Source organism: Neomonachus schauinslandi, chromosome 11 (genome assembly GCF_002201575.2).
Source record: "Neomonachus schauinslandi chromosome 11, ASM220157v2, whole genome shotgun sequence".
NCBI classification, from domain to species: Eukaryota; Metazoa; Chordata; class Mammalia; order Carnivora; family Phocidae; genus Neomonachus; species Neomonachus schauinslandi.
In genome coordinates this window covers 3,802,938-3,811,726 of record NC_058413.1, presented here as the reverse complement: position 1 = coordinate 3,811,726, position 8,789 = coordinate 3,802,938, and the positions used below count along the sequence as shown (strand labels likewise).

Sequence of the window (8,789 nt, the reverse complement as noted above, 5' to 3'; positions counted from 1 at the left end):
TGGCCAGAGAGCCTTCCAGGCAGCCTGCCAGGATTACCAAGATAAAGACGGCCCCCTCCCCCCAGGCCCAGGACGGAGGCTGCACCCAGCGGGGTGGCGGGAAATGCAAGCCAAAGGGCAGAGAGCAGTCCCTGGGGTCCCAGAACGCTGGTAGCCAGAGAGGTATACCAGTGGGCCAGGTCCTGTGCCAAACTGGGGAAGGTCATTATCCGGTGAGGACACAGAGGGCGGGGAGCCAAGGAGTGCTGGGCGGTAAACAACCCCGGGAGGCACCCAGTCCCATTTGTGCGCAAGCCTACAAAGGTCGCTGAACTGCAGGTGGGTGAGCGCTGTGCTGATAAGGCACTGATAAGGCTCAAGTCTAAGGAGGCAACAACATGCCCAGCTCCCTGCACTGAGACAGAGCCACCAGACAGCGGGGGGGAAATGCAAACGGATAAATAAACAAGGGAAGGAAAAGCAAATGGTGGCACTATTTTACTCTCCCGGTTCTTTGGGAGAAACTAGCACCCCATTCTCTTCTCCAAACAGAAAACGAAATGATTTCGAGTTGTTTGGAGAAAGTGGAATTTATTTAAAAAAAAAAAAAAAATCCTCGTCTTGGCTAAGCCACACACGGGATCAAGAGGCAGAACAGGATTTTAGGGGAAGGGACACCCCCACCCCAAAATTTGGACTAGAATGGTGGTTTAGACCCATCTGCGCCAGCGGGTCCTCCAGCCCTACTCCCCCGCCCCAAGTAAATGTCACAACAAAAGTTGCAACTGCGGGTTTGGAGTGGCTTTGGGTGTCAGCTTTCAGCAAGCCGACCACCTCCTTTCTTTCCCTCCGTTCTGGTCCTTTCACGCAGGACTCCTCCTTAAAACCTGAAACAGGCCCTCTGGAAAAATGGGATAAACTGGCCTCCGAGGCACAAAACAACTGGGACACTAAAAAGATTCGCGCTGCGGGGGACGCCCGGCATCTGCATCTTTTCTGGGAGGTGGGGGCATCCCAGGAGGCGCGGTCTCCCCCCCCCCCCCCCCCCCCCCCCCCGCCCCGCTCCTCCCGCCGCGCCCCCGGCCCAGCAGGCTGCATTGAGGCCCTGCGCGGGGCCGGGACCTCACACAGCCTCCTCTGTGAGCCCGGGGGCGCGGGAGGGGCGCGGGCTCCCTTTGAACTCCCAGTCTTTTGTTCCCAGAGACCGAGACCCGGCTTCCGCACACTTCCTGCCCCGAGACCTCGATGGTTGTTACCTGGGCCTTCCCAGCCCGTCCCCACCCCCCCACCCCCAGCACCCTCCCCCAAAAGCATCTGCGGTACAGGTGAGCGCGACACGAGGACAAACGCCACTGGAATATTCTTCTAACGTGTCACCAAAAACCACCCTTTTCTAGTGGATAAAAATTAAGAAAAAAAATCTCCCCCATCCCAAATGTAATTTGTTCTGACTTATTTGAAGATTGGCTTTTTTAAAAAAGATCCAAGTTGTGAATATACTTTTTCGTGCCTTCCTTTTATTTCATGCCGCAGGGAGGGAAACGGAGGCGAGGACCACACACGCGCAGGCCGAGACTGAAAAGGCCCGAGGTGGGTCTCACTGTTTAATGTCAAAGAAAGCCGAACACTGCGTTTCCTCCGTCCCACTGGGCCGGCCTTCGGCGCAATTGAAAATGCAAAGGCAGCTCTCACCCTCTGGCTACTAGCCGGGACCCATAAACTTCCGTAGAAAAAAATTCTCACTTCAGCTTAATCTGGCCCTTCGCCGTCTTCCCTTCCGACCTCCACGCCGGACCCGGGGCAGAAAGCGGGGAGAGCCTGGATTCGATCCTGCGTGCCCCGCTCCCCTGCGGGGCCCCGCCTGGGGACAGGCGTAGGTCCCGCGCCCCAGCGCGTATTCCCGGGTGGAGATACCTACCAGCCCTTGCATCCTGCCGTCGGCCCCCATGCAGAGGTACCGGACGCTGTGCACGCCCTTGATGGCCACGGTCCGCAGAGCGACTGCCCTGATCTCCAGCAGACCTGGGCGCGAGAGAAGCAGAAGGCTGCAGCCGGGACCCGCGGGGCCCACAGCACGTGGATGCGGTGGGTGCACAGGCCCAGGCCCTCCCCCACTCCCCCATCGCCTTGTGCTGTCTAGGACTCTGGGGAGGGAATGGGCCGCCCACGTGCCAAGATCTGGGGTTCCTGGGAGTGGGGGGTCCGCGGGAAGGGAAGGGGGCAAGTGAAGGATAACGCGTGGGTGCGGTGGGTCCACGTGCCGGCGCCCCCCCCCCCCCCAGCTCCTCGCGCTGTCAGGGGCCGCGGGCCGGGAGCAGAACGCAGAGGTGCCAAAACGTGGGGTTCCCGAAGGAGGTAAAGGGAAGGGGCGCCGAGGCGAGTGGGCACTCACTGTGCGCGCTCTGGCCCCGCGCGCAGTCAACGCCGCCGTCGGCGCGGATGCGCAGGAAGCAGCTGGAGAGGCCGTGGGGGCCGGCGGCGTACAGGTGCCGTAGGCGGACGGGCTCACCCCACCCGTAGTGCACGTGCGGCCCCGCGTCCGAGAAGGCTAGGGGGCGCCCGGCTGCGGCCAGCCAGAGGCCGGCTAGGACCAGGGCGCGGGCTACCGCGCACCAGCTCAGCGCGCTCCGCATGGCACCTCCCTCGGGCTCCGCACGCAGTTCTGGCGGCGAGGGTGCGGGAGGCTGGGTGGCAGCAGAGCCGTGCGTGCCGAGGCGGGGTGCGTCCCTCGAGCCAGCGGTGCGCTCCGGGCGCTCAGCGCTCCTGCTCCGACGGCAGGCGGCTCGAGGCCAGCGGCCTTATATAGCGCGTCTTACCCTCCCGGCGGGTGGGTGCCCGCGACACCCGAGCATTTCTTATCAGGATTGCATCAGCCCTCCGCCCCCCGCACACACCCACTCACACCCCGCCTCCTGCCCCAGCCCCTCCCCGGACCCCGCCCGGGTGACCCCGCCCAGGCCTCCCGGATCTGGGGGAGGAGGCCCCGTTTCACCGGAGGGTTCGGGGAGCTCCTCCCCGCAGCGCAGGGGCCGGGGGCCAGGTCTCTCTTGGCTGGGAGAGTTTGATTTTATAAAGCAATAAAGGAGACAACCGGTCCCCGCCCCCACACCACCGGCTCCCCCAGGGAATGCGCGCGTGGCGGGGCGCTAGCAGGAGCTGGGAGCAGGAACCCCGTGACCAGAGACTGGGGCACTGACCTTTGCATCCCTCACCCCCTGTCCGGAGAAGCTTCGCCTTGGCTTTGGGGCTCTCTCTTCTTAAAAGCCCACATCCACTCCCTCCCACGACGGTCCTAACCGTCATATCTCCAGATGCAAAGCCGTCCATTAGAATTTCCCCTTGCCGCTCGGACTAGCTCACGTTTTCCTGGTCTTATGTTCTCGCGATCCCGGCCCCCCTCCCGCCCCTTTTACCCCGGTAAATTGCCCCCCGACGGGGGGCCGGGCTCGAGTCCTGGGAGGAACAATGGGGGAGTGGCGCGCGGCGAGCGCTAGATGGCGCTTCCGCCCGGGTTCGGCCTCTGCGCCGGCTTGAGCGCGCCGCGGTCCCCGGAGCTGGAGCCTGGATGGGCGGTCGTCCTGAAGGCGCCTTTCGCGGGGGCAAGGTGGGCTTGCTTCTGCAGACGGGGAAACTCTGGCTTCCCAGCTCGGGCCAGGCGCAGCGCAGAGAGGCCCCTCTGTGTTTGAGCGCCTTTTGTCGTTGGTCCGGTCCCTGGGTCCCTGAGCTCTTCTCCCGGGCCAGGGCGCGATGTCTTGGGGGACTGGGGGGAGGAGAGGTCGGCGAGGGGCAGAGCGGCAGTGAGGGGCGCTGCTGGGCTGGGGGCGGGCGCCAGGCCGGGAAATTGGGGCCACTTGGTGAAGTCGCTCCTGCAAACCAGACTTTTCTCTAGTGATGCCCAGAAAAGGGAAGAAGCATCCAGAGAATGCCCTGGCGGGAAGGAGAGGGTCCTCCTAGGGATCTTCGGCTCAACACTGATTCTCATTTCTTCTCCAATTCCCCCAGGTGTGGGGTGTGGGGGCCCCCAGGAGGCCAGTTTTGGGGGGAAAGCCATGCTGTCTCAGCGCAAAGGCGATGGGCGGGCAAGCAGTCGCATCCAGGGAGAGAAATCAGTGCCAGGCCTAATGAATTTCAATGAGTAAAGGCCATGTTCATACCCCAGTCAGTGACTGGCGTTAATGACCGAGCGTGCAGAAAATGTCACCAGGAAAGGCTTTACAAAAAGACATCATCTCAAAGGCTTTATAGACCAGGACCCCCACGCTGCGTGTCTTGGTTCAGAAAGCCACTGCTTCTGTTAAATCTAATTACTTCCCCCCTGTGGCTTTAAATCGACAGCGGCTCCTATTAAACTTAATTACCCTCCCCTGCAGCTTTCGTTTTAAAGATCCTGGATAAATGTGGGGCACTGAGGCGGATGGCAGAAGCTGCCTTGGGGTATGCACCCCGAATGGGGTCTGGGGGCGGGGAACCCCCCGCCTCTGGCCCCACCCCTGCTCTTTTGCTGCCCCTCCCATGACCACAGTGGCAGGAGAGAGTCCACTGTGATCACGGAGCTCGGGAAGGTGGTAAAGGCTGCAGCTTCCTATGCCCAGGCCCTGTTCTAAGCACATTATGGGTATTCTCAGCTTAAACCCTTATAAGAACCTCCATGATATTCTGTCCCCACCTCCTTGAACACATAGGAAACGAGGGCCCCAGCACAGTGGGACCCAGCCTGCAAGCGGTGGACGTGGAATCGGAACCTAGGCCATCAAGTTGTAAATCCAGGCCGTGCCTCCTCTCTCAGAGGTGGTGTGGCCTCCAGGCAGGGGCGAGGGCTCCCTGGTCAGATTCGCGCCACCACAGATCTATGCCTGGCCACTCCCTGGGCAGGTCATAGACCTGCTGGACCTGTTGCCTCCTTATGCCTGCTTTGCGTCTTGTCCTGGGGTCACATGGGAGAGTAGACATAAGGTACCAGATACAGTTCATGAAGAGCGACGGCCATCCTAAGGGTCAACTAAGGGTCGTACGCATTTCATAGTCACAGGGTGCTCTGAAAGTCTGGGTGATTAATCCATGCTGCAGATCAGGAAACTGAGGCATGCAGAGCTGTCCAGACAGGCAGCAAGTGTTTGCACCCAGCTCGCCTGAGCTAGGGGCCTGGCAGGTCTGCTGATACCCCTGGTCTGTGTGTTGGAGACTAGAGGGGCAGAGGAAAGGCGGTGCTGGCCGGCAGGGGGCGCTGCGGCTAACGCTCCAGGTGAGCGATGCCCAGGAGGAACCCAATGCAGTCTCCCACCCCTGCAGCCAGCGATATGCTGGGATGGGATGATCTGGATTCTTCTGGTGATGGCTGAACCAGGTGACTTACCCCGGTGAGATTTCATTCACTGAGTGGAAGGGCAATTGGAGCAAGAGTCCAAGTCACCCCCAATGCCTCGCTCAGCCCCCACAGGGCCTCAGGGGTCTCAGGCCCAGGTGCTTTGCTCTGGATTTGATATCAGCTGGGATCTTTGGAGCTGCCCTAAACCCTTTTCCCGGGGTCACCCTCTCTCAACCCAAGCTTGTCTGAGTGGGTCCTGATGGTGGCAAATGAGATCCACACTAAGGGATTTTCGTTGTTTCTAAACCCACACCCCAGCAGCTACGAAAATCTTGTTCCGCTTCGCTTCCAGTCTTTGCATTATGAAAATAGTTGTTTTTCTTTTCACTTTATGGCTAGAAATTTACGTTACAATATCAAACATGCCTTCTTAAGTACATAAGCACCTCCTCATGCCCATCCCAAATCCCCTGCCCCCGCCCCACAGTTGAGAAGTTCTTTGTAATTACAGAAACTTCTGGGTGGTGGTAAAAAATCTTCATCAAAAAGTAAGAACTGCAAAACAAGCCTGGAACAGAAAGGACTATGAATACTTGGGTTGGGGGAAGCCTCTGGTACCCGGCCAAGCCAAGAATGGAACTCAGGGATGCCTGAGTCAGTCCAATACTTTGGCTAGAATCTGCTAGAACATGCATCATTTCCCCCAAAGCATTCCGTGTCCTCAAAATCCATTTTTCCTCCTAGGATCATTATCCTAAAAAAGCGGCACCCCACTAGCCCAGAAATTGGCAGAGGCCGTGGCGGGGGGCGGGGGGAGGGAAGACTTTTCTGAGCCTCCTTATTTGTAAGACAGCAAAAGGAATGCTTTTAACCTCCAGATGAGTTAATGTGAGAATTAGCAAAGATCTTTCTATCAATGGGGAGATAAATACTTACATAGAGATCGCATGGCATATGTGGGTGCATAATAGAAGGGGTAGCTATTGTTATTTATTTAAAGACTACTCTGGCTATCTTTGCCATGTTTAGTTCTTATTTTAAAATGCAGTAGCAACCCTTAAAAAAAAAAAGACAAATCTAGTCCATAGGGACAAAAAGCTCATCAGTAGTTGCCTGAGGCGGGAGATGGGGGTGGGGATTGACCAGAAAGGGGCAAGAGGAAGCTTTCTGGGATGAGGGGAATGTCCTTTTTCATGATTGAGGTGATGAGTAACAGGCAGTGACATTTGTCAAAACTCATTGAATGGTGCCCTTAAAATTAGGGTGCATTTTATTTTAAGTTATGCCTCAGTGAAGTGGAGCTTGAACATTTTCTTTTAAAGATTTTATTTATTTGTTTATTTGAGAGAGAGCGAGAATGAGAGAGCATGAGAGGGGGTTGGGTCAGAGGGAGAAACAGACTCCCTGCTGAGCAGGGAGCCCGGTGGGACTCGATCCCGGGACTCCAGGATCATGACCTGAGCCAAAGGCAGTCGCTTAACCAACTGAGCCACCCAGGGACCCTTGAACATTTTCACTGAGAAAGCTATTCTTGTTGGTGGATGGAAATTTGGAAAATACAGAAAACCACAACAGGGACAAGTCTAAAACCTGGACTATTATGATTGCATTATGAGCTACTGTTTCTATTTAGGTGAATTTCTTTCTCAGACTTTTAAAAAATATATATGTACCTTAAAAAAAAAAAAAAAGCAACAACCAGCATTTGGATTGTATTCTCCTTTCCCCCACTTACTGTGAACATCTCCCAGGACATCAACCCCATTTTACAGCCCCCTTGGACGCTAGCAGATCTGCATGGGCTGCCATGAGTTATGGTCTGTTCCTTGTTGCTGGACATTTAGGTTGTTTCCAGTCTCCTCTCCCACATCATATAGGGGAGAAAATCCGTGGAGAAACATCTCACACCTGTCCACTTTCAGAAGGGGAATTGCCGGGCCCCATGGCCTCTCTTCCCACGTAGGTCCCAGTCCACGTACAAACACTGGATTAAGGTGGGGTGCGGCAGCTTTCCCTTGGAATTTGGGAAACTATCCTTCTCTAGCCACACTAAAGGAGGCTCAACTTCCTCCAGACTTCCTTAGGTGGGTCTGAGACTATGTTTAAGTCACAGTCACCAGCAGCCAACCAAGTGGCACAGAAAGCTGATTTCCATATATGAATTCTACTCATCAAGGCAGACCTGTGTTTCAGTGGAAAATATTTGGACCTGTTGGTGTATCAATATCCAAGAATGCAGGAACACGGTAAATGTCACCTAAAGAAAAAAATAGCTGAATGAGAAAACTCGAACTGTGCTCATAGTGATGTCTCTCAAAGCCATAACATTAAAATATTGATCTTGGATGGGGCACCTGGGTGGCTCAGTCGGGGAAGCGTCCGCCTTCGTCTCAGATCATGATCCCAGGGTCCTGAGATGGAGCCCCGCGTCGGGCTCCCTGCTCAGCAGGGAGTCTGCTTCTCGCTCTCCCTCTGCTGCTCCCCCTGCTTGTGCTCTCTCTCTCTCTCTCTAATAAATAAATAAAATCTTAAAAAAAAACAACTTTAAAATATTGACAGGGGAAAGTCCCTTATGACACGGTGGCCCCTTGACCAGCGAGACAGCAAGAGGGCTCCCCCTTGGAGTGCCGCAGGGGCTCGGTTGGCTGCGCTCCTGACACAGTTAGGTATTTCTTGGTGCAGTCACTGCCATCTGTCTCCTCCCCGGACACGTTTCCATGGAGGTGGCAAGTGCATCTGCTCGGTTTGCAGCCATGTCCTCAGTGCCTTGAGCACAACCTGACACATAGCCGTTGGTCGAGAGATAGTGTACGAATCATTGAAAGGAAACGGGGAGGTGTCGATGTGGCTGTGAATGCACTGGACTTTTCTGTTTGTCTATCCTTTCCTTGCACACTCTGTCCGTCCTTCCTTCCACCTTTCCCTGGCTTCCGTGGCTGGATATATTCATTGTTCACTGATCTGCCAACCCTTTTGGAGCACTTCTGATGGGTCAGATCTCATGCATCGGACCTTTTGTTGCCCTGCAGCACCCCAGAGGCAGGGCTCCCGACCCAGCCAGAGGGGTGTGCTTAGGGCACCCAGTGATGCAAGCAGGGAGGGTTAAGCTCAACGTTTCTGTTGCAGGATCAGTGGGGCCAGCGGAAGTAGCACAAACAAGAACTCTCTCCAGAAGTCCCCAGCAGTGCACCCACCCCCGAGGACTGCCCCCTGCACCATAAGCATATTTTGGAGCACTTCCAGAGGCAGCCATACCCAGTCTCATTTTCACCATGACGCTGGGAATGCTGGAATTCCTCTTGGAGAGGAGTCCGTGGAAGAGAGAAACCCACCGGCGCTGGAGGAAGAAGGGCAGCGACTTTCACCCTGGACCAGAGCCAGTCCACCTGCATTGCTCACCTCTAAGACTTCACCTCTGGAGAAGGGTCTGCTTAGCAAAGCCATTTCTCACAGAGTTTCCTTGGCAGCACCGGGCGCCAGCTATTGACCCATTTGGCAGAAGAGA

At 56.2% G+C, this 8,789-nt stretch overlaps 1 protein-coding gene across 1 annotated transcript in view; it reads right to left on the bottom strand.

The window, feature by feature from the left end:
• The window catches only part of FGF19 (fibroblast growth factor 19), a 4,884-nt gene extending 2,272 nt beyond the window's left edge, over positions 1 to 2,612 (bottom strand). Inside the window, exons 1-2 of the mRNA XM_021685280.1 lie at positions 2,372 to 2,612; positions 1,898 to 2,001 (exon numbers count right to left, since the gene is read on the bottom strand). Coding sequence (XP_021540955.1) covers positions 1,898 to 2,001; positions 2,372 to 2,612 — 345 coding nt within the window. The remainder of the gene's footprint in view (positions 1 to 1,897; positions 2,002 to 2,371) is intronic.
• Positions 2,613 to 8,789: the final 6,177 nt, after the last annotated feature.